The 27,055-nt window shown below is 32.8% G+C and overlaps 1 protein-coding gene across 1 annotated transcript in view; it reads left to right on the top strand.

Moving 5' to 3' along the window:
* The window catches only part of LOC130900776 (fringe glycosyltransferase), a 176,505-nt gene that overhangs the window by 8,808 nt on the left and 140,642 nt on the right, over window positions 1-27,055 (top strand). The window contains exon 2 of the mRNA XM_057811645.1: window positions 1,034-1,282. Within this exon, the coding sequence (XP_057667628.1) occupies window positions 1,034-1,282 (249 nt within the window). The remainder of the gene's footprint in view (window positions 1-1,033; window positions 1,283-27,055) is intronic.

Here is a 27,055-nt window from a genome sequence, read left to right as displayed (position 1 = left end):
ATAAAAAAACCATATTGAATAGTTTTACGAATAAAGACTGTTACTCTGAATCTTTCAGTTCAAAATGACATTTTTGGACATATTTAGACGATTTGCAACGTATATAGTATCCAGTAATGTAATAGCCCAAAAAGACTCTTCAGTAATTAGTTTTCATCGTAGCATAATTAAAAAAAAAACAACCAAACAAGCCTTATTCAGACTACTTATTACATATTGAAAAAGTCAAATTCTCCCAAATTTTAATAGGATATTTCAAATTGATTTACCTCCTAATACAGGGTGAACATCAGTCAACATCTGATGTATGCGAGAAAGATCAAAACCAAGAATAATTAGGAATAAAAGCTTCTGGAAAAGTAAAAAACATGTATGATATATATAATACAGGATGACAATGGGAAATCAGTTATTGAAATTGAAATAGTTGTATTTAAGATTATTTTCTGCACGTGTGAATATGTGTTGGTTTGTCGTTATATTTTTATTAAAAGTCGTTAGTAAATCCGTTTTTTTATATCAACTTTTTTATCGATAAATAATATTGAGAAATAATGGGAAATAAAATACTTCCTATATTTTGACAAAGTGGATATCACTTTTGCTGTCAAATTCAGTCTCCTGAGATAATTCATAATGAATTGAGTATCATTTAACATATTGTAATGAATAGATATAGGTAAAATTGGTTCCTTGCGTGCGAGAATCTCAATAAATGACCATTCCAAAAACCATTTAGGATTTCTCTTACCTCCAGGCGAAAAACTAAAACTACCGTAGTGCTTAATAATATTTTTCCTATAAATAATTGTACAATTTGTCATAAAATATGTTCCTTCATATTTTACTCTTAATTAAGTACGTAAAAGTTAGAATTTATGACCTTGTGGTAGCAACATATATTTTGAGTACATTTCAGTACGTTAAGTCTTCTGTTAATAAATATTTAGAAAGTCTACTTGGCTAATGAGTTTGTGCAACATCAAATGATTTTTTTCAAGAAAATTGTTTTCAAAACTGTTTTGATTTTCAGATATCTGTCAATGAACGAATTGATCCTAAACTGTATTACCACGACCGAAACCTCGCGGAAGACCGATCTCAAGTTGATTACGAACGCCCACAGGAAGTTGTCACTGAAATACCGACCGCTACCGCTACGGCCAAACCCCCTTCAGCAACTCTTCAAGACATATTTATTAGTGTAAAGACTACGAAAACGTACCATAATAAAAGGTTGCCCATCATTTTGAAGACATGGTTTCAACTCGCCAGAAAACAGGTAAAATTTGAAATAATTATTGAAAAAAATAATAAGTATGATGGAAGGTTATATTTTATGTCGATAAAATAGCTTATGATGATAATAATTATTGTTCATGATAGAACATTTAGGTTTAATCATGAGATGAGGTAAAACTATATACAGAGAAGAATTTAGAAGGTAAAGTAATAAGGAAAAAATTATTATAAGTATAATTATTTTAATTATAAGTATAATAATTATATAATTATTATAAGTTTAATATAAACGAGAAAATAGGAATAAGACAATTGATATTGGACATAGAGGACAACATATGATGCTGAGGAATGTGTAGAACAAAGAAACAAAGTAAAAGAGAAATAAGTAGACCGAGATGATGAAGTGAAAAAGCGAAAACTTCGTAAACAATGACGATTTCAGTAACAAAACGATTTCAACAAAAAAACGATTTCAACAACAAAACGATTTCAACAACAAAAATCTTACAAGAATGATTTTTTTGATTTCTGTCTCGTTTTAAGCATTTGCAAAATATTTCAGTTAGTTGGTAGTTTTTGTGGTATTTTTAACTGACGGAAGCTATGCCTAAAAAGGAGATAGCCTGAAAATTTGGTAACAAATGTAAAAAAATATATGCTTTCCTTTGGCCTGATATTTTTATACATTTTTACGAAATCCTTTATCTCGCAGAGTATAACAAACAATTTTTAAACATCACTATATACAACGAAGTTTCAAAAACTTAAAATGAGGCGCCTAGAATTAAAATTCACCATGTTCATCTTGAGAAATCTTCGGAAAAGTGGAAAAAACTGTCACAAACAGACCAATCATAAGAAACTAATAATTTTTTCACCAAAAAATCAATAATCAACAGGGACAATGTATAATCGAGATCCCCAAAATAGTTTCATAAATGTTTGGAAAAATTTAAAATAAATATTTGGACTTGTGTCGGATTTTGATACTAAGATTGGGATTTGGCTCGATTTGAAACAAAAATAAGCTTTGGTTCAAAGGGTAAAAGATATACTAATTGTAATTTTCGTATCATAAAACAAAATTTCATGTTTCGTAAAAAGTAAACAGTCTTCATTGTTTTACTAGATCATACAATATCTTTATAAATTTCCTCATTAAAATAATGTTTTCATTTTCTTCATTATTGAGATCTTCGGCTTCATTGTTGAGACCTTGTGCCTCTTGATTTTCCAAATTTCGATAAAATTTTAGCATTTCGTGGTTTCTCCACCCTTGTCCAAAGTGTTTTCTTAGCAGTTTTGCAACATACTTTATTTTTGCAAGCTTAGGCTAACCCCCTTGTTGGATTCTGGGTTTATGTGAGACATATTAACCTTTGGTTTTGTGACAAGTTTCAGCTCTATAAAAGACGTCACTCTGGACCAGAATGCTGTTATTTTTTTCTTCTTGCTCTTTTTTAGCATAATCCTTTTTGATGGATTAAACTTGAAGTGCCACAAGTTCGGATTTTTGTACTTTTTCAGATTCAGACTTCCAGTCTTTAACTGGGACAGTGACTCCAGCATGATGAACGGTTTCATGTTTCCCCAGAACTTTTTCATACTCTTCTGGCTTAAGAATAGTGCTCTTTTTTTTCAAATCTTTCTCAATCAATCCAAACATATTGTGGAAAATAAAGCATAACATAACGAAACTTGCCGCTCCTTTTGGCCGATTTTGATTTGAATCTGAAAATGACGTAACTGCTTTTAAACTTGGCGGATATTTCATCTAAACCTCAACTCTGACCTCAAAATACACTAGGATGTGGCGGGATTTGCTACAAAATAACAGTTATAACAGTTGTATTGAATTCAGCATGAACAAATATATAAGAAACAATATCAAACTCAACTTCGAAAAAATATGGACTTGATGTTTTTGATTCTAGGCACTTCAAATATATTTTCTTGAAATATTCATTGAATACCAACTAATCCTTACGCATGAAATTTCGTCGGTGCATGGTCTGCATTTCTGCATTATGAATTCTTCTCGCCTGCGATTGTTTTGGCGTTTCTATAGCTCTTCTAGCTGCCTGTCTTTCTGAACGAACTCGTACCTGAAGAGGAGTTTCAGCTGCTCTCTATACACCTCGTCGCTCTGTTTGCTCTTTTCCTCTCAGCTTTGCATGAAACGAATAGAATAGAGAGAACAGAGTAAGAATAAAAACCAAAGAGTAAGATCTAAAATAATGAATAGCATCTAACCAAAAAAATGACACCTAACCTCAAAAATGACCCTTAACATCAGAAATTCAAATGGTTTTATACTGCATATATAATGCTAGATGGCGTTGAAGAAGCTAGATTTTGAGATTTTTTGACAAATATTTTATCATCTTTCGTAAAAAATATGTTTTGTTCCATAAAAAGTATCCTGTTATGTATGTTTCTTCTAATACCTCAAAGAATATGTGTATAAAGTTTCAAGATGGTGGTTTTCCCATGGAAGCGAACAGTCAAATTTACATTCACATTTATAATATTAGTAAGGATTTAATCAAAGTTGTTATTATTTGATTTCAATTCAGCGATTTTTTTAAGCGTTACATACATTTTTTATTCTGTTCTTATAAAGTATGTAATGTTTGTTTTTCTAATTATTGTTGATATTCAGTTGACGAAAACTTGTATCATCTATTAACTATTTTTAGAAATTATCCTGAACTGTATGTGGTACTCATACATTAATTGAAATTTGTAATAATATTAACGAGTCATGAGAAAGCGTCGTTTGTTGGTCATTATTTAATAAAAATTTTTGAGCAAAGCTAAATATTAAATTTGCTGTCGCTAAAAACATATTTCAACGACTTTCGTTATAATAATTATGGTTATAATGGGCAAAAAGTGTCGAACAACTTAATGAGATTCGTAATCAACCATGAATAGTAAGGGGACCCAGAATAAACCAAACAAATATACTAAAATCAATAGCAACACTATTACTAACATACCAACAAGGTTGCAATACTCCTGTCGATATCGAAAAATGAACTGAAAAGAATATGCGGGGCTTTCAAAAAATCAGCGTAGACAGTCAATGAGGAGCACATTAAATTTATGATAGTTACACCGCAAAGAAAAAGAACAAACAGGTTTTCTTTCAACAGAGCTAAGTAGTTAAAGTAATAAATTTGGAATAAGTTCTAAACATCTGATTATCAAAGAAAACGGCGATAATAAAAAGAATTCCAAAGCAAAAGTTATTAAAAAAATAATCCAGGAATATTTAATTAAATAATAAATTCGAAAAATAACCCAATCTTCATATGTATAAATTCGGATTCAAAGTATCCTACGACGTTGTCCGTTGTCCCTAGTCCCACTCTTTTCTGTCAATGCAGTTCTCATAGTGCATCAATAATAATTTTGGTCTTCTCCTTTTTCTGTTTTTCGGTGTGATCCATTTCATCTTTTGTTTCTAGCGATCTTTCGTCCCCCATCCTCTGAACTATAATTGAGTTGTTTTCTAGTTGTATCCTTTCGTATACAACAGAAAGTGTTTTTTCTACGTTCATATGCAGTCCCCATTTTCTGTATTCGTCCTCTAGTTTGTCATCTCTGTCGTTTGCACACATTACCTGATCATGTGCTAATTGATGTCATCGTCGATTTGTGTCCCAACTCTTTTGCATATTTTCTTGAAAGATGTTAGACCTTTACCAGATCAATAGAGAGTTACTAAAACGAAAAGTGCAAGCTTTACAAAGGGAAAGAAGAGAAACATGATATATCCGGATGGAAAATATTGAGAGGGATCTTAGTCGCGAAAATTCTGGTTAATACGAGAAAAAACCAACTTCGGAATTTATTTTGGAGGTAGAGAACCCCATAAGTAGGATTTGCACTAGCTGATACTTTTCCTGTCATTAGTTTTCCAATAGTATCTTCGTTTGTCTTACCTCCATTATGTTGTCTTGGTAGTCCAAACTCATTTTTTTTTCTATTTTTCTAATTTTGTAACGTTGTTGATCTACAAAAGGTTTGGGGTTTGGGGTTTGTCCAGTTCGTTAACTTTAACTAAGTATTCTTCAGTATTCAAAACCAATTACAGAAGAGCTCAGCACTTTGAATGTCTGTATGAGTATACGACATGATTGCCTTTCTCTTCCTGCTTTTCATTGCTTCTGCTATGCATATGCAGATTTGATCTTCGGAAAGGTTGTATCTCATCGTCTGTAGACTGGTTTTACTACTTCAAACAAAATCTTCGTTCGAGAAGATGATGACAGTGTACATCCACATCAGTTTACTTGTAATATGTATTAACACAGCTGTTGTTTTATGTATTACTAATTTCTCAGTTAATGATATATTCTTAATTTGTAATATATAATAGTAAACGGTACTTACAAAAGCTCTCGGTATGTAATAAATCTGTTTAGTGTTTCACTCTGAAATTTCCAATTTAACAGCGCTTTTACGTCGTATCATTTAGAATCCCATCTGGTAACCACCCAGTCATTTCTTCGTCCCATTTCGGTGCCTTCAGCATTTTCGAGAAACTAAAAACGTGATCATTAGGACCTTAAATTTATCACCAAAAATTAATAGACTTTACCTGTTTTTCGGTACAGCTTTTGGCAGAATTGGCAGTTTGTTGGATTCATTAATAAGTATGATGATTTTTTTTTATTTAAACAAATACATAATTAAGGTGTCTGTGAATTTGGACAACAGACAACAACAGAACATTGTTCAGCAATAATAAATATGTAAAATTATCAAAGTTGATAAATTTTCATAATCAATTTCCAAGAAATCTGCTTTAAATGTTAAAACAATTCTCCACAATTTCATATTTGTATATAATATTTATTCAAAAGCACTTTCAAAGTAGGAATCAACCAGGGAAAATAAACCCCATGGGAACTTTAGTATCTACTTGTTTGATAACTTTGAAACGCAACATATTGTCCCTTTTCCATTTCATGGGGGTTGAGAATTTATCGTATTATGACCCTACATTCAATAAAAGCCCAACAATATGTTTTATGTGATAGATATATAATTAAACAGGGTGAGTTTATTATTATACGGTTTTTTTTTAATAATCGATTTAAACTAACATTTTTTCCTCTACTATATTTATTTTTCGAATGGCAGAGACAGTGAATCAACGAGTCAATGAAGATAAATAAAGTTCATGATAATGATAACACCACAAATGAAAAGAGCAATGAGAAGTTTGTCAATACAATTGAACGAAGAAAAGGCAATGAGCTCAGAACAAGTTCGAATGACGGTGACAAGGGAGAAAATCTGGAAGCGAGGATGGCGGGGGAAAGTAAACAGTTGGAATAATGAGATTTCAAAAATACGAAACAATAATTAGACCAACAGTGAGCTACAGAGGCGACGTGAATTCTTAACAAAGCAGAGGAAGAGAAGTTAGATATATGGGAAAGGAAAATACTCAGGACTTTACTAGGGTGTAAAAAGGAGGGAGATTTGTGATAATGAAATTTATTTGGAGAATCAAGCAGAACTAAGCAAAATGATAAAATCCAAAAGAATAGAACGGCTGGACCATATACAGAGAATGCCAGATTTCGGAGTAACAAAAAAAATAGGCCAAGGAAAAGGTGGAACCCAGAGGTAATTTTTACCAGGAAGACCTAAGTGAGAGAGAGAGAGGAATTCAGGACTGAAAAACGAAAGCAAAGCTAAATAGGGAAAAGTGGAAGGGAATCACTTCCATGCTTTGCGCCTAAAAGGCCTGTGTGCATATATATATATATATATATATATATATATATATATATATGCATTTTATTATTAGGAACGTGGCAATGAAACACCAAAGTAGACCAATTTTAATATATTTTCCGTGCTTTGGAATATTTATGTATTCATCGTCTGAGAAATAATTAATTGAGATTTGTGGTGGCTTTGAATTATATAAATTCTTAATTTTAAATTCATAGGATTCAAAATTCAATATTCAAAGTGACGTTAATAGAAATATTTCAATTAATCAATAATTAATTTTCTCTTGAATTTCTGTATTTTTGTTTGTAACTGTTACCCCTAGATATTCAAATTGGGTTCATGTTCATTTTTATTGATGGTCTCAGTGAATTTATTTCCATTCGCCATATAATTCGTTTTCTACTTATTTATATGTAATACATGTTGTCTTACCCTTTTCTATAACCTATGTAGAACGTTGCATATGTTCATTTTTTATCCAGTAGTAATATGAAGAAACATGACACAAATATGTGGGATGCGCAAAGTCGAAAAATCCAACCCTAAACAATATGCGGTTGATATTTTTTTCCCGTCTGGATTTATCCGGTCATACAATAACCTTAGGAAAGGATGAATGGGTCTAAAAAGATATATCTATATACCATAATCTTTATTTCTATATACCATAATCTTTTTCTTCGCCGAGAGTTGCAAAATGATTTATGACAATATAAATATCGACTGCTACTTTAAACAGCTTTATCAAAAGAGATATTATGTCAAGTTCTAATTGAGTTTTAATTAGATTTATTCATCATATATATAAAAAAGAACTTTTAGTTGTTAAAAGCAAATAATCGGAACATAATAGATCCATCACAGTCCCTTATCGTAAACTTAGTTCATACGTAGTGGTTTCCTATCCCCCTCATTTCCCACGCTATATCGGGTACACCCATGGCCACCAATTACTGTAACAAATGAATAAATTCGATGTAGTTAGACGATTTCCCACCCGCAATCCTCCCTCACCCTTCTTTTCCCTTCAGTACATGTACGTGATTTCTAATGTAAATCTACATGACTTCCTGTTTATTGTACATGACCTATGTACGTAAGTAAGTGGGAACGGGGTTAGTTTATCAGGACCGAACTTTCAGAAAATAAGTGTAATATGTACTACAAATAAAAAAATTTATATACAAATCTTTCAGCCAACAAGGAGTGTTTGGTATAGAACTTATTATATTCTTATTTTCCAATAACATACTCTAGAACTTAACCACAAAGTTACTACAGGACACGCGCCAATGTCTGTGGCTCTAAAAGGTTTCAACGATAAAATCTTCACGTTTGATACCACGCTCAACAAATACACTGCGTTTAACCTTAAGATTTACCTTTAAAGTTGGTTGAAGATCAAAGTCTTATTTTATTGGTTAAAACATACTAGGTCTGTCTATTAAATAATTAGACTGCGCGCCTAGATAGGTGGGATGAAAAACTAGTAGTGCGTTGGATATCTAGATATCTTGTCTATGCAAGTCCCAAAACACGTTTCCGTGACTATTATAGTATTTATGCAGTAGCGGTTTAAAACAAACGGGTTTGTTGAAATTGAAAAAAACTCCGACTGAGTGCTATAACTTGTTGCAAGAGGCCTATGGGGACGATTCTCTATCTCGTGCGCGTGTTATTGAGTGGTGCTTTGGTGAGGACCGACAGAGCACTGAAGATGACCAGCGCCCAGGTGGTCCTGTGACTGTTTCAACTCCGGAAACAATGACCAAAATCAAGCAAATTGTGCGTATAGATTGTCGAATGAGCATCCGGTTGATTGCCTAGGCTGTAAACGCCGATACGGTTAAAAAATTTTTACTCGAGGAATTACACATGACAAAAGTCTGTGCGAAGCTGGTGCCAAAAAATCTGACTCCTGACCAAAAGCTCTTGCGTCAACGAATTTGTTCAGATTTCCTTGAAAGGTTAGAAAGATTAGAAAAAGATCTGTTTTGGAAGCGACACGATTTGAGTCGATTGAAGTGGTAAAGCAAAAAACGGCAGAGCTCCTAAAGAAGACTTCCAGCACTGCTTCGATCAATGGGACAAACGTATGGAAATGTGTGTGGCGGGGGAAAGGGGGTATATTGAAGAGGAGCAGTCGAATGTAGAATAATTTTTATAATAAAACACTTTTTCGTAACCAGTCTCGTTATTTAATAGCCAGACCTCGTACTTATAGATATTTTTGCAGTTACGCTTTCATGATGACTAGAAATGTTTACAAGAAACATAAAAACAAGTAAAATGCATAATTGTTAATGCAGCTCGTTTTACGCAATTTATACATTTTTTTTATTTATGATATGATCATGAAAATATAATGTCACAGATATATATTTATAAATAATGTTTTCATCATTGGGTTTCTTAATGTCGTTCACTTTTAAATTGAAATGGAATTTTTATGATGAGAAAATTAATTTTTAACGTATGTAGAATATAAATCGATAGCTCTAACTGAAAGCCGAAACAGATCCTTGCGATGTAGTAGAAAGTTTTTGTTACTGTTAACAACAGTAAAATTCAAAACCATTCCTAATAGCTTTGTTAGCGTCTCACAAATTGAATCGATCTCGAACCACTTGATTGCGAATCCAATATCTATCTAATTATGAAGTGGTTTAAGATTTTACTCTGCCTCGAACGATTTTACGATCATAGAAAAAGTTTATATTCGTTAAAACCTTTGAACTATAAACGACTCTTAATGATCCATCAAACAATTAATTGAATTTATATGTACACTGCGCATAAGCAAATGAATCGAATCTTTAGTCCTATCAAACATGGAATTAAATTCAGAACTGAGCGAACAGCGATCTACAAAATGCACAAGCGATTAGTCCACTCATATCAACTCAATCAACCTTAGGACTCTTCCACTAAGAATAGGACGGTCTACCAAATCAAATTTATCATATTGTCTTCTGATGTCACAAATTATACTTCGTTTTATGTTAAAATATAGATAAACTACATTAGAATAAATAATGTACGAGGGCCGTTTTTTTGTCAACCTTTCGTACTACACATTACGCCATTGTTGATATTCAGGCGTCAGTCGGCGTTGCGTTACAACCACGTAAACCTATCCGCCATTATTGATGCTCCCGCCAAGTGTGAATTACGAAGTGTACGCAAATCTGTCGTTTCAGATTACCTGGTTCAACGAGTTGACAGAATGGTTAAAGAAAACCGCATTACTGCTTTGTTTACGGAATTTACAGAAGTTTCAAGGTCTGTTTTGCACTCTACTTGAATTCATTGGCGGTAACTTTCTTTGAAGACGGTATTGAAAAGCTTGTTCACAGATATGACAAATGTCTCAATCTCTGTGAATATTATTTCGAAAAGTAAACGTGTACCAATCTTTTATGAACTTGTCTTTTATTTATAGCCTATCGGAGGTTGAATAAAAACGGCCCTCGTAGTTTCTTTAATGTAAACCTCACTTTATAAGGTAGATAAAATGTGGGAAGCTTCTTAATTTAAAAAAATTATAATTATTTCATAGGATGGATACACGTTTGATCAAATTTGTGACGTTACAAAATTAGATTGTGTTGGGTTAATGAAAGTGGACCGTCCTATAGAAGAGTCCTTGGTAGAAAAGTATTAAATAAATTTATGAAATCAGTTCATTTCATTTTACGCGCTATGCAACTATTTCAAAATCAAGATTCAACAAATAATTTTCAATAATAATAAAGTGTTAAAATAGTACAATTACATCATAAACTACATTAAAATTACTATAATAAATTTATTTCGTATCATTGTTTGTTTCTAATATTTCTAATAGTGTAACTTAATGCTACGGTTCATTTGAATGCCAATCTCGTCAGGAGCCTAATCATAACATGAAATAGTTCCCTATACACCAAACATCAAGTGGTTTTCGACACATTCAACCAATGGAACTGACAAAAATAAAACTCATTGTCTGTAACAATGAACATAAATTTGGTCGTACGTTGTACGCGTGCATTACCCGTGGGAAAAGTTCTTTCGCCCTTTTCAGTTGAAAATACCTATCTGATCTTCCCCTGCGAACATTATTGATGATCGTAGAACGCCGGTGACCTACTAGCGAAGGGCTGAAATTGAATTAGTAACACTGATCCGTTTTTAGGAAGGTGATTATGTCTTGTTTTAGAAAACTTGTAGACCGTTTAGTGAAAAGAAGCGAATAAGTATTGACAAATTTAATTAGAAATATTCAAAATATATAATTAAAGCTATATTAATTCCCTATCTTAAAATATAAACATTTATACTACAAAATAGTGTACTAATATTGTTGTAAATTCGTTTAAATAAACGTATTACATACAGGTTTATGTGAATTATATCAGTTATTCAAACAAATGCATTTCTTCATTCCTACAATTTCTTTTCAAATATTTATCTCGAAGGAACCTTTTTATTTATCTCATCCCGAAAGTTTGAATTAAGATTTGTTCTTAGCAGGTAGATAGGCTCAAACTTTTAAAAATATACCAATGGTCCACTATAAAAGATTATGCTCTTGAAAGATGCAAACACTGATTAGAAATTTGATATTCACAAACATGGCCTTTAAATGAATTCCAAAACGTATACGGGCATAACATGGGCGCAACCAAAAATTATCGATTTGGAATATTACAGCTGTGGTATTCTAAATATATATTTTTATTCAGTTTATGGAGGAAGTTCAGGAAACAAAAAAAAACTGAAGAACCGGAAGACGCCTGGCATTGATAATATAAACAATGAACTTATTAAGTACTAAGAAACAGAGTTACAAAAAGAACTCACGCGACTATTCCAGAAGATTATAACCTCTGGCACTATCCCAGATGAATAGAAATCGAGTGTATCCCTACCAATACTCAAAAAAAGGAGGAAAAAAAGATCCGAATAATTTTAGGAATATAACTTTGCTCTGTTCGGTTCTTAAGCTTTTTACTAAGATATTGGCGAATAGAATAAGGAATAAGGTACCAACTTCCGGAAAACAACAAGAATTCAGGTCTAATAGATCAACAGTGGACGCAATATCCATAGTTCGTTAGTTAGTGGAAAAGTCGATAGAATGCAATAAACCTATGTTTGTCTGTTTGTTTATTGACTTCACCAAAGCATTTTATAGAATACGCTAGGGAGATGTGATTAGGAGTCTTGAGAAAAACAACATAGACTATAAGTACCAACGAGTCATCAAAGAACTTTATACCGGAACCAGAACAAAAATTAAATCTAAGGTAGGACTTTCTGAAGAAGTTCAAATTAATACTGATGTTCGGTAGAGAGACAGTCTTAGCCCAACCCTATTCAACATCATAATGGATCAAATCATTGAAGAAGTCAACAAAGTCAATGCAAGATACAGAATGGGTCACCGCTTCCTAAAGGTATTGTTTTATACAGACGATGGTATTGCCGTAGCAGAAAATGGAGACGACTTACAACGTCTGCTATATAAGATGAACATTTCTGCCGAAAAATTTAATATGAGCATCTCAGTCAACAAGACACAATCAATGGTACTATCAAAAAATCCTATTGGATGCAAATTGGCAGTCAATAGCGGAATAATACAGCAGGTATCAAGATTCAATTACCTGGAAGTGAATATATCTAGTGAAAGAAATCTGACAGAAGAGGCACGAACACAAGCGATGAAAGCATCAAAAGTCAGCGGCTGTCTGAGAGATATAGTGTGGAGAAACAAAGCGACTAGTTCACAAAGCAAGACCAGAATCTATAAAACGTATGTGAAACCTATTTTCACATATGCCTCAGAAACTAGAGCCGAGACATCAACAACAAAAATAATAATGAGAACCACAGAGATGAAAATACGGCGAACCATCAAGGTAGTAACCCTCAGGGACCGAACAAGGAGTGATGACATAAGAGAAGAATTGGGCGTATAGGATGTTGTGAGATGGGTCAGGGCACGAAGAAGATCCTGGAGGGATTACGTAGAAAGAATGCCAGAAGACTGATGGGCAAAGTGGGCTAAAACTCGGAGACCGAACTCTTGTAGGCCTATAGGCAAACCACCAAAGAGGTGGTACGAGAACTGGAGTTCAGCTTCTCAGGAAGATCCAGGAAGAGTGCCAAATGTACAAGATTAAACAGGTCCTAGTCCTATTGAAAGAGGTAGAAGAAAAATGAGATTCAGTTTATGCATATGAGAGATATATTCTGAGCAGGATATAACAATGGAAGATCAACCTAACAATGATCCGGACAAAGAAACATGAAAAGATGAAGCTCTAAGTTATTTGTAAACACAAATGTAAACCTCCTTCAAAAAAATAAATATATGTATGTTGGAAAATATGGAACCAAGTGGAATAAACAACCTGAAAGTGGACATGTTCAAAAAAAACACATTATTACTCATTTGCCTGGTGTTGATGTTGAGATGATCGAAGAAATAGTGCGCTTTACTAATATGAAAATTGATAAAAAAAAGTTGTAGATGTCTTTAATGAATACAGCTGCTATTAATACTCTTGTGATATACAGAGAAAACAATCAAGATTACAAACTTTTGAGAAGGATTTTTATCAAAATATTGGGCCTAAAACTGATCCAAGAACAGATTAATGATAGGAAGAATAACCCGAGGATACCCCGAAATATTCGTCAATATATGCTTGTAACTCTCAAATATATTTATGAATTTTCTTTTTGCACCCTTGTTGTTAGACTTTTGTTTTTTAAACATTTGTTTGGGTAAGAATTTTTATTTTCGTTGTTTTTAGAAAAAAATGTGTTTTTTACCAGAAGAAAATATAAATGTTTCTTTTATTTAGTTTTGATTTATTATTTTGATTTCCAGATAATTGCTTAAGTATATGAAAGTATAAAATATTGGAAAATTTAAAGTTAAGGAAATGTTAAAATTTGCAAAATGGGTTTTTACAGACCCCATGTATGTACTGGTGTACACTGTACATTGTACACTGCATTCTTAATATCTTCTTTGGATTAAATTTTTCTCATGAAAGTCTTACGCCATGGATCTGAAAAAATAGTAATCTTAAGAGCAAGGTCCGAAATGAATGCTTGATGTGGTAGGAGATCAGTACTACTAAGTTCGGCGTAACTTTCGCAGAATGTGGTTTAACATTGTCTTGTTGTAAGTAAACCCGCATTCAGTTAACCGAACCTGGATATTTTTTATACATTCGCATCAGAGGTTTACTACATCCATAGGCATTGATACATCGACCAAATGGAATTGTCTACCGATTCTACCAAACAAACAAGATATTCCGCTGGAATCTATGTCTAGTTTTTCTTCTTCTCTCGTTCTGGTAATTGTTCTCTGCCTAATCACTGATTAGGGTTGTTTAGATTAGGAGCTGTTTACACACCTCTACAAGATGTTTCGATCGAATCTCGGTTAATTCGTGTGGCACAACAAACGCTGTGACGTTCTCTCATTAACTGCGTCTTCAATTCCACTTACATATCTTTCTCATTCTATTTTTAATATTAAATCTATGATTATATAGAGAGACTAGCAAGTAACCTGGCATTATGCTGTTAATAGCTAAGCCCACCGCTTTCTCCGCACCTTTAATGAGATATTTGTGAAAAAATACATTTTTGTGACATTTGAACTTGTGCCAAGCTGATTATTTGTAGTAGTTTGCAGCCTATTATTTTTGATTCTGAGTTTGACCCCTTTACGTCTGGACTATTATTTCTTAATTGATATTGTAATAAAAGGGACTCCTGAAACTCAGAGATGGCTTCGGAAGAGATGTTTATTAATGCATTTCCCTATTTGGTATACCCTAGGCTATGTATTCTACAGTATATGTTGTGGTGGATATTGTACAGTATATCCTTGGGTTGTGTTGTAGCAAACAACACGATGAAGATAAATGGATGAGGGCTTGTATTTCAGATTGAAACTAGACCAAAGTTATATGTCTTACCGGAAAACGAAATGAGAAAAGTATTGGCGCGTGCCAAAAACTATTTAATAACCTGTTCTAATCGAGTTATGTCGATAATTTTGGTCTAAGAACACTCAGTGAATCAAGCTCTTTCATTTGAAATATCATATGACTTGATTTGTTGAGCCTGAAAAGAGCTATGAGGGAACATTTAACTTAACTTATAATTTTTCTGAGATTTTTCAAATTCTTCCTCGCTTAAAAATTCACAATATACAAAATACTACATTCTGATTGGCTGCTTGCTTCAGCCAATAACGCGATGATATCAATAAAAGGGCTTTAGATCTACTTCCAGGCTCTTCCCGAACTTACATGAGTGTTAATACCCTAATAACCGAAGATGAGAGCGAACTTCTACAATTCCCGACTGAATTCTTAAACAGCCTTGAGATGCCTGGGTTACCATCCCATGAGTTGACTTTAAAGGAAGGTGCTGTTGTAATGTTGCTAAGAAATCTTAATGCAACGAAATGATTACTGAATGGCACAAGACTAATTGTCAGAAATATGTTTAGATTTGGAGATTATTACTGGTAGAGAGGTTGGATAACGGGTATTATTACCTCGCATTCACTTATCACTATCTGACACTACTGTTCCATTTTCATTTTAGCGACAATTTCTTGTGAAAGTGGCATTTTGTATGACAAAATATTGACCGAGTTGGAATATACTTACATGAACCAGTCTTCAGTCATGGTCAGTTGTATGTGGCTCTATAGCGCGTGAAATGTTTCAAAAAGTCAAGGTAGAAACTAAACCCAAAGGTCGACGCACATCCAAAGTGGTTTGGAAGTATTATGATTTATAAAATTAGGTAGTGTACTTTTGTGAATGAGATTGGAACGATATATCAACTAATAACCATATTTTCTTATGAGACAGATCCTCATATACTTTTTCCCCTTTGACGAGGTAAATTATAATTACTGACGCGTTTTTTCCTACTACCAACTCTAATATCGACTAATGCTGCGGAGCAGCACGGGCCTTCTAGTGAAACATAAAGAGGAACTAAAAGAAACTGAACAATGTATACCAATACTAAATCATTCAGTTTTGTGTCGAAGGATATTTACTTATGCTGGCAGATCCATCTGGACTTTGAACAATTAGAAAATTGATTTGACCTTGGGTTATCTGTGAGAAACGTCTTAAGCCGGGCTCAAACAACTCGTGTACTTGGCAAGTATACAAGATTTGCGAATTGCGATGGCTGACAGGGTGATCATCACACGACGTGTGCAATTTATAAATACGCGCGCTCGATCATTTGGTTTAAAAATATGAATGTGGCAGTCAATATGGCTAGCGGTTGTTTGGAAAATTTCTTTATTACTTATAATAAAACTTTATCATGAAAAAGGCAATGATGGAAAAATTTTCAATTATAGCTTATCACGTACTCGATGTATTGTTGAAAATGTATTTGGAATATCAACATCGGCTTAAAAGGTTTAAGAGTACAGATATTACTTCAAACAGAAAAAGTACGAAGATAGTCATGAAATGTACCTTGCTACTCATTTATTCAAGAAAAAGTAACAATTCTTCCGAACTTAATTCACTGCTAGGTACTCAATTTTTGCCTGGTACGTGGCGTACGATAACGAAAATGTCATCTTTCTTGTCACTCAAAAAGTTAGCAAGAAAATGTGGAGTTCAAGGAATATAAAAAGAATTTAGCAGATATTTCAAAACAACTGGAAAGGTCCTATGGCAAGACATTTATTGTATTGTATAGTACAAGTTTTCTTCATAATAATGTATGATATCAATAAAAAGTTATATTTGTACTTATCTCTGTGTTTTCGGTATTTCTGGGGTCACATATCACGTGGCCATTCTTTCGATTGCAAAACATATAGACCTACAGCGTCGGATTAAGCTCCATATGTAGTCCTTTTCTTTATTTTTATAGTCTTTATGTTTAGCAATTTAAATTACTGGATCACTTTCATAAAAATCAAGAAACTATCAATATTTGTGCATTTCGTCTGAGCATATCTAAGTATGTACTTGGCAAAAGTACGAATAATGGTGATCTCTTTGACTCGAACCAATTTTTACCGATCACGAATAGAAAACCAATGAGTGACAAGTAACCTACTCTCACAACATGGCAAGTAACGATTATTCGTTTGAGCCCGCCCTAGAATGGGTGTTTCATGGATGGTATACTTAAATTATTTTGATTATCAAGATGAATGTATGCGTGCCAAAAAGTATGTTACATAATTTTTGAGATTATTTTTTTTTAAATTGACCCTTTGCAGGCAAGGCGTTGGATAGACATGGCTTTGTTTGATAAAATAGAAGAACATAACTGCGTTTGAGAAAACTCGAAGTAGGAAATTAACAGATTGAGGAATGTTAACCTAAAGTAATTATGTTATTTTCTTCATAGAGGTTATTTGAAAAGAATTACCAGAAGAATAATATCTTCCATGATTCTCTTAGTATTTGGTCAGGATTAGCTTCTGCTATTCCTTTTCTAAGTTTATATAACATCAGTTTTATTTCCTTCTTTTTTGTGTTTAAATGGCTTTATTTAGATTTATGTAGTATATGCGCTGGCATTAAAAGACCATCAAAAAGGCATTAAAGTAAGTGGAACTCTCATAAATAATATTAGATATGTAGACGATACTGCGATATTAGCCGACAACGTAGAAGACCTTCAGAGCTACTCAACTCTATCAACGAAATTGGAACCAAATACGGACTCACAATAAACGCGCATAAAACCAAACTAATGGTCATAAGCAAACAATAACACGGCGAAGCTCAATTACTTGTCAATGGAAATAACATAGAGAGAGTCAATAAATTTAAATACCTTTGATGTATGTTAAATGAAAAATAGGATTGCGACGAGGAAGTTAAAACTCGGATAGCAATTGCAAGTTCCTAATCCGCTGAGAAGTCCCCTTAAGCCTTGATTGAGGGTAATAAAATGTTATATTTTGCCAATCCTTTTGTATGGTGTGGAGACGTGATCCTTAAACAGAATAGAAGCAATGGAAATGTGGCTGTTGCGCAGACTTCTGCGGATGCCATGGACCGAGCACATGACGAATGAAGAAGTACTGAGGAGAGCGGGTGTGAAGAGAGAACTAATAAAACAACGAAAAGTATCTTATTTGGGACACATCCTGCGAGGATATAGATATTCAACTCTCATACTGATCGACGAAAAGAGAGGATAAGGGCTTGAACAACATTCCTGGCTTCGGAATATAAGAGACTAGTGAAGCATTCAGAGTGAAGCAACGATTTTTTGTCTTGCAGAAGAGGGGTGCTTTCAGATAATAGATTAGAAGTTTTGGACAAGAAAACACCTAGCAAATTGTATGGTACTTGAAGAAAAAGTATATGCGCACGCCTTTTTCTAATTACCTTTCTTTTCTACTGTTTTTTGAGAATTTCTGTCCAATCCAGATTCTTGTATTCACTTCAGAAACAATAAAACTTAATTATTTAATTAAATTAATTTGGCACTAAATGAATTTTTACACTAAATTATGTCTCCTCGGCCTACCATTTGTAATTTACCCATAAAACGGTTTAATTTGATTCGTTACACAATTAAACTGCCTAGGTTTCCTCTCCTAATGTTGGCCAAATATTATTATGGTAATTATATCTCGCTCGGCTCTTTCGATAATAAATCAATTCATTAATATCTATTGAAATTTTATTTATTCGGTGATCGATTAATGTGTTTTCCATAATTGATATCCAAAGTAAAGTATAGATGTGATTAATGAACAGAAATAATCGTAATTGCGGTGTGATTATATTCCGAAACTAACGAAACATTGATCGTTGGTCATTATCAGTAATTTTACATGCTGATTTTTCCATAAATTATAATTTTATAGACTGACATTATTAATGATCAATTTACAACCATTTTAAAACGCTTTAAAAATTTGAAATCGAAAAATAATCACAAAATTTTAGCAGCAAAAATACTTTCAAAAAGAACTAAGACAAGAAACTTGAAGAAATATTCATCATCGGAATGGAATCGCTATTTTATGCTTATTTGTATTTATTTTACCTACACGTATTTTTATAGAGCTGAAACTGGCAGTTACAGGAATCAGATGAACACGAAAAATTCAGAGCTGAGGCCATCAACGAGCCTTGGACAAAATTTGTTGCTTAAGTACCCAAAGAATTTAATTACGTCTCTATTCATTATTATTTTTGAATTGTGTGCTTCAGCACTTTGAGTATTGTGATCGCTTTAGCACAAATTTTATTCAATAACAAAAACTAGAAGGCATGCTCAACCTCGGATATTCATATATCGAAAAAAATACATTTCATAGTATCCAACCTGTACAGCTGCTGTTTCAGAATATTATTATATTCTTAGTGCATTTAAGAACACTTTGATTCATTCATCTCTCGCTAATAGTTTGACTCATTGATCTATTTTGTACTCTGGATTTTTACGATACCTGTCTGGGATCTCTGCGGCTTTAGCTCTTCTGACTTTAAGAAGTTTGAATGTTAGTACTGTAGCATTTGTCCATGGATAGCATTCATGACAAGTTTCTCTGATATTCTTATGTTGATACACTGAATAGTGTTCAGTATCTCTTCGTAGCTGATATTTATTCAATAAAAATGTCTTTGGGAACCAGTTGATAAAATAAGAAAGGAATTTTATCGATTGTTTCCAAACTTGGAGTTTTGCTCCATGTTTCTTCTTGTAGCCCAACTTCTTCGTGGCCATGTCTTGATGACTTTTTGGGAAAATTATAAATGGTTGGAAAAGAGTTATTCCACCTTTATCGACAAGTGGTTAGCTTGTAGCATCATACTCACACCAATAACTTTGTTGTTTGCTCCCATTCACTTCAGAGACTAACCTTTACTCAAATTTATGAGTCAAGTGTTAGGAGGACTGCTTTGCTATCTGATAAAACTTTTTGCATTGCGGTAATTGTGTTATGTGCAATAATCTGCGCTTGTGCGAAAAAAGATGCAGTTTATGATAGTTATATATCTGATCCTTCTAATTTCCATTATCATTAAGCCTCGATCATTCTATTTTTCATTGACTAAAGTGTTCCTGAACAATAATTATTCTCAAACAACTCCTGTACTGGTAGTAATATATAATATTTTTCGATAAATAAATGTCTAATGATCATTCGGTAAAAGAATCATTAAGCTTCGAGCGTGGTTTTCCTTGTTAAACGAAGTCTTAAAACGCTCACAAAGATTAAGCTTCAATTAAGTTTTTTCAATGAATATTGACCAATCAACATCATCAAATAAGATTGAGTAGAGATGAACTTGAATTTTGTTCGTATTTTAGTAACAAATTTTGACCAGACCCATTCGATCATTTATGCCATTGGTTCCCCAACTTTTTTTTTATAGACCACTTTCAAGATTTTGCTGTATCCGGTGGACCCCCTGCGACTACATTACTACCAATTTCCACATCTCAAAAAACAGTGAAGATTAGATCTACCTATGGAAACTTGCGTTTACTGACATTAGTCATCACTAATATTGTCACTTTAGTTTTCTTTTCGAATGTCTGGAAACAAATTCCGTCACTAGCCAACACTAATATCGATTCACTTTTCTTGATAAAATTCAGGAAACAAATGAGTAAAATTTGTCCTTTCATTCGTATTTATATTGGTAAAGAATCAAACAAGTTCGTGCAAGATTGCAAGCATGCACACTACAAATCGCATCAATTTGCACGTCTAAACAAGCGTTGCGGACGGGACAGCGGCCGACGCGGCAATGGCAAGTCTAAACGCGTTGTACCGAATATGAAAGTTTTTACTAGTAACAGGAGCTGAGCTAGGAGAAGTCAAGGCCACATTTTAGTTCTTCTAAGTCTATCAAAACCAAATTAATTTTCATGGACCCCCATTTTTTATCACGCCCAAGGTAGATCCTTGATTTTAGCCGTATATTATACGCTTTCGACCAATTCCTGCTAGTTTCAACAAAGAAATTTAATCACATAAGTAGCAGTCACATATTGAAATCAGTGAAGAGCGCATATAAAAAAAGTTATAACCAAAAACTAAAAATGTGGAAGAAAGCGACTATAGATTTAATTTTACCCTGTATATTCATGCATTTTAATAACAATTCAACATTCTGTTGAGATAATATTGTGATTATGCACTTTATTTATAAGATGATTCAAAACTAAAACATTTGTCAGCTTGCTCAAATTTCTGTATGTTATGAAGTGAATAGGAAAAAGTAGTTGAGGGGGGTAATAACTGAAACTGATTCATACATATGAAACATCTATTTTCAATAATATTCTAGTTTTGTTTTGGCATGGAACCTATTTATTTAAACTGCACTATCTAGACTTCAAGTTGACTCACGATGTAAAAATAACACGACGATAAACTTTGTCAATTATTTGTTGTAAGATTACTTAAATTTATTTATTTTATCGATTTCTCATGGTGTTTATCAATGTCACGATAAATTACAATGACAAAACTGCCGATATCTCCTTATTCTTTGGTAAACTTTACAGTTCTTTCGAATGTTTACTTGTGTTGTGATATGGAAGTCTAATCTCATGTTTATCATAATATCTATACAAGCAAAATCAACAAAACTATATTTCCCTTAATAATTGCTAGAATTATTATAAATGTAACAGAATTATTTCAACTTATAGAAATTGGAAACTTGTATAAATGAATATTATAAATTTTTAATTAAAAATAAATAATAGTTTGTATTCAATTATTTAATAATCGAACTAGATAAGACTGATTATTTTCAAATTCTCTAGAAGACATAGCATAAAATTGCAATTGAAAAAACATGTTTACATAGCGAAACAACAGTATGAATCATCTTTTCACATCTAATTTCTAATGTACCGTATCTACTTCACACTATTAAATAATTTCTATATCTTTGAAGTATTTTCATTACGTATTATAATATGTTTGAATATAAAGAACAGCAAAACGAAAAAAAATTCACAGGGAATTTGAAAGCTGAAATAATCGTCATCATTGTAGCTACTGGACCTTAAGGTGTTGAGGTGTAATATTTTATTTTTGTATGAATTTTGCCTATTACTTCTTGTTTTGTGCGATAACTTTTACTTCCTTCTATGCCTCATTTCTCCTCTTCAAATTTTCCAATAATATCTCTGTTTTATCTATCTTTTTTTATAATGAATTCGCTTCCATTATCTTTTTTGCCCGTCGTCTGTTTTTATTAATTCTTGGCCAAACTACGTCAAATGTTTTTCTTAAGTTGTCACTATTGATTCTATTGAAATTTCGTCTATTATTACTTCCTTTCTCATGTTGTCTGTTCTTGTAATCCTTTGCCTATGTATAGAATTGGTTTTTCCATATATTATAGTTTCGTAGCCGTTTCTTATTGCTCGTTAATTTCCTCTTCCGTTTTCTTCATCTCGTATCATTTTTCCAAGATATTAAAAATTTTATGTCACCCTTATCTTTATTTTATCAATGTCAAATTTTTCTAGGTCCTGTTTCCTCTATTTTTAGATTTTGTTGTTAAAGGCCATTCATGAAACACGAATTCTAAAGCGCTAAATCTAAATTTAGCGCTTTAGCATTTTAAATTTTAACATCTAGCGTCACAAAACTTTTGATCTTCCCTGTCCCATATAACTGGCTCTATATCTTGTTAATATTTTTTTAATTTTGTCTTTTACTTCGCTTAGTTTTCACCTTTCCTTGGTTATTAACTCTTCTAATTCTACATTGTTTCCTACATCGTATACAGTTAAATATAAATTTTATATACGGAGTCACCCATAAATGAATTCACAACAGTTTTAGAGCTTTTAAACCCCTCCCCAAGTCCTTGTCACAGGTTGTTACATTTTTATAATCCCCCTTCAAATGTGACGTTACAGATTTTTTAAGTTTATGCATGTATTTGAAAATAAAAGAGAGAAAACAACTATCTTCATTTTCTAATTATATTTTTATTAAAAAATCTAATAAAATGAATATAAAGTCTTCTATTTTAGATAAACAATTCACAAACGAACGATTTTTTATAGTTTATTCGGTGATATCCTCCCCATTAACGTGCGACGTAGTTCATGGATAACCCCTAATTGTTATTTGTTTAATTCTTATAGGTATGCTTATCGTGAATATGTGATTAAAATTTCCCTTCTTTTCTCAAGTCATATTAAGACTTATCTAATTCTGGTGTTGCCACTTCTTTTAGTCTATTATTCAGTAATATGTCATATATTGGTGACGATGCTTCATAAGATTACTTCTTTTTATTTCTAGCACTCATCCTTCTGTGATTCCTTGATCTACTGTAGATGTTATCAATGAACTTTTTAAACTGTGTATTAATTTTTGAATCCGATTTATTTTCACCGTTCTTTTTAATTTCTGTATTCAGTTAGCACTTTAACTGTTTTGATTTTTCATATAAATATTTAATCTCACTATATCCTTCGTTGTATGCTATGAGGAAAAATTAAAAACAAATTCACAAGCGTTTTTTAATTAAATTAAAATAAGTGTCTCTTAATATTCTCAACATTTCAAAGAATAACGTCATAAATTGAAACCCATTAGGGTGTATAAAAAAGTAACTGTAGCAAGTACATTTTTTTTCGAGTGTCTGCTCGTTACTGGGTTTGGAGAGTAGAGCCCTTGAGTAAAAACAGACGTCGGTGTTTCTGTCGTTCTCGTGTTTTTCATCACTTGCCGCTACCAAAAAATGTATTAAGGTTCAGAGTCTTAAGTCTTGTAGAGTAGGTTCTGTATGTGTGACTATTACAAATAATAAACATATGGAGATGAAAAGAGAAGCTCTCATAAGCGTGCATAATATCATTTTTAAAAATAAATATATTATTTATATAATAAGTAGTTTATTTATCCAAAGTCACCAAAATTTCTTATTTACAAAAATACTTGAAAAGACTTTTATTTTATTTGAAAAAAAATCATCGTCGAGCAAAGGAATCTGGTTTATTTATTATATTATATATTATAATTTCCTTTTAGTTTCTTCTTCTCGTCGTCGCTTCTAGAAGTTGTGCAAGATTTGAGTGTATAAATGGGGAATGACCATGTGCTTCAAAATTAAACCAAATAAATTTTGAAGTATGGTACAGACGTGACATCCAATGAATTAAAAAGAAGTTGTTTATAAAAAAACTTCGATTTGAATGGAAGTGATTGGATAGCTTTCGGCATCTTTTCTCCTTAATTTTTTCCCGTAGAGTGGTCAGTAATGTCGAATTGTAATCTCCAGTTATTGTTCTACCCTTATCCAAAAAATAAATCATGATTACTCCATGGCAATCCCAATAAACTGAAGCAAGAACTTTTCCAGCAGATTTTTGGACACGAAACTTCTTAGGTCTTGGATTGTTGCTTTGTTTCCGGATCGTAGAAATGTACCCAAGTCTCATCCATAGTAATAATTCGGTTTAAGACGTCTACATCGTTTTCAAATCGAACACGATGCTTCTACCTTTGCACGCTTTTGGTCAACATTCAAAGGAGCAATTTTTCTCATGTCCAAATTGACGTGAACCATATGATGAACGCGTTCGTATGAAATATTCGGTGCTTCAGATATCCGTTTTAGCCCAATTCCACGGTCTGATAAAATCATGTCATGAACTGCATCGATATTTTTGGGAACTGACACAGAAACTGGCCTTCCCGATCGGTCATCATCTTCAATAGAAAATTTACCTCTTTTGATTCTTGCAGTCCAATTTTTCACGGTCGTATACGGAGGACATTGATCACCAAGGGTATTAAGCATATCTTCGTAAATCTGCTTACCTCTTAACTATTTCGGTGGACATCTTTTTTCTTTTAATTTATTGCGTAACTCTGGTTTACTTTTTTGACGTCAAACTTAACATTGACATTTCTAATAAGTTATTGTTCGTTGCTATGGTAACGCAATATTTTGTTTATGCATGGAACTGGTCTATGCTAACTAGATATCAATACATCCTCGTATATAAAAAAATGTGCATTGTACGGTAGGTACTTGTTCTTTAAAACAGTAGATTTTCATCCTCTACTACATCCTCTACCATAAGTAATAAATATTTATTGAGATTTACCTACAGATTATAGGAGAAAATTAATCTTCAGAAAATGTAATATGAGAGTGAGCGGAATATTCGATAATAGAATCCTATTTATATTCAAACCTCAAAGATTTCATAAACTATTCACAGGTTGCTAATCGCTTTAGAAACCGCTTAATTAATCCTCAGTACGTGTTAAAGATTGTATCTAAGGACTTAAATGTTGATGGCAACAAATTGTCAAGGGATGAATTTTCTGGTGATATATTATTGGTTGGCGACAAAGTAATTTCGATTTTGTAGTATAAAATAACATTTTTTTGTTAGCAAAGAATAGTTTTGCTATCTTTCTTTCAGCTTCATGATTCCGTGCATATGAAATTTCTGGTCCTTATTAGTAAAAAACTGAATTAGTTGCGATTGAAGGTCATCGTCATTTGTGAAAGTTTGAGTCTGCAAACTTCGAAATAAGTGGTAATCAGATTTCTTGGTAGGTCGGTCGGGATCTCTCCTAGAAGTTGGTTTTTCATCCTTTGCTCATTTAGTCCATCGATCTCTCATCATTTTGTTGATGTGGTGTCTCCAAAACTGTCATCTCAATCGCGTGAATCGTACTATATCCTGATTTCTCTTATAGCTTTGCTTCTTATTTTCACTTAGGCTCACTCCTTCACTAGTTTTCAAATGTTTTCTTCATTGGTGCCCTCATCATATTCTTCATTTTCGTTATATCTGCTCGATCTTAGAATTTTTTTATATATGCGGACATTACTATCGATGACCCGCAGAAAGCCCTAGATTTTTGAGGTTCTATTTACTTGGGTTCGTACCTCTTGTTGTAAGTTTTTGGCAGTTGTAATCTCGACTCTTAAGTATGTATATTCCAATATCTTGTTCGTCTTTTACGCTATTAATTATTTTATTTCTAATTAAATAGGATAAGAATGGGCTCAGACTGTCACCTTGTCGCATTCCTGTTAGAATTGGATCTAGATCGATAAGCTCTTGTTGTGTTTTGACTAGTGTTAAGATATCTAATATTAATGTTTAATGCTCACATCAGATCGCGCTGTTTGCCACATCAGCGACAGCAGATACCATTGCTATTAACATACAAGCAGAAAATAGGAACTTAAAGCTATACTGAACAATACACAATATTTATTTGGTAATTCGTGCATTCTTTATTATTGCTACAACTATGGTAACGCCTATGGCACTGCTACTAATAGTTCGCTGTGTATGTAATCTTCGTTTACGTATAAAAACATTAAATTATTCCTGGTAGTGATTTAACAAGTGTCATATGTGTATTTCCCACGATCATGTATGTTTACATGTTATTTTTGGCTTTTTTTATACGATACGCCAATGTTTCCGAATAAATTAGAAAGACCTCGTAAATTGGTTTGTTAAACAAACCAGATTTGAATTTTACCTGTAAAATTCTATATTTTCCATTTTTGAATCACCTACATGAACACTATACGGTGCGAAATAACCAAAATTTTTACATACGATAATTATTTTAATCTTAGTTTACCATTGAAACCATTAAGAGCGTCGGGTTAAGTAGAGTCACAAAAGGAGCTGAAAGAATTAATGAAAGAAAGTAGAATATTTTTTGATCATTGCTCAAACTATTTGGCATAAATAGATATAACCTCTTCTTTTTCTTAAAGTGTCATCATCGGATGAAAGTTGGCAACCATCATGACTATTTGTATTTTATTCATAGTTGCTCTAAACAAATGATTTAATGTGCTGTTAAACCACTCCATTAAGTTTTGCAGCCATGATATTTTTCGTCGTCCTATACCTCTCTTTCCTTCTATCTTTCCCTGCATAATCAATCTCTGGAATTCGTATCGTTGTCTCCTCATTACTTGACTGAAATACTCTAATTTGCGGGCGTTTGTGGTAGTCAATAATTTTCCTTGTGTTG

The sequence above is a fragment of the Diorhabda carinulata genome, chromosome X, assembly GCF_026250575.1.
Source record: "Diorhabda carinulata isolate Delta chromosome X, icDioCari1.1, whole genome shotgun sequence".
NCBI lineage: Eukaryota > Metazoa > Arthropoda > Insecta > Coleoptera > Chrysomelidae > Diorhabda > Diorhabda carinulata.
This window is presented reverse-complemented; position numbering and strand designations above follow the sequence as displayed.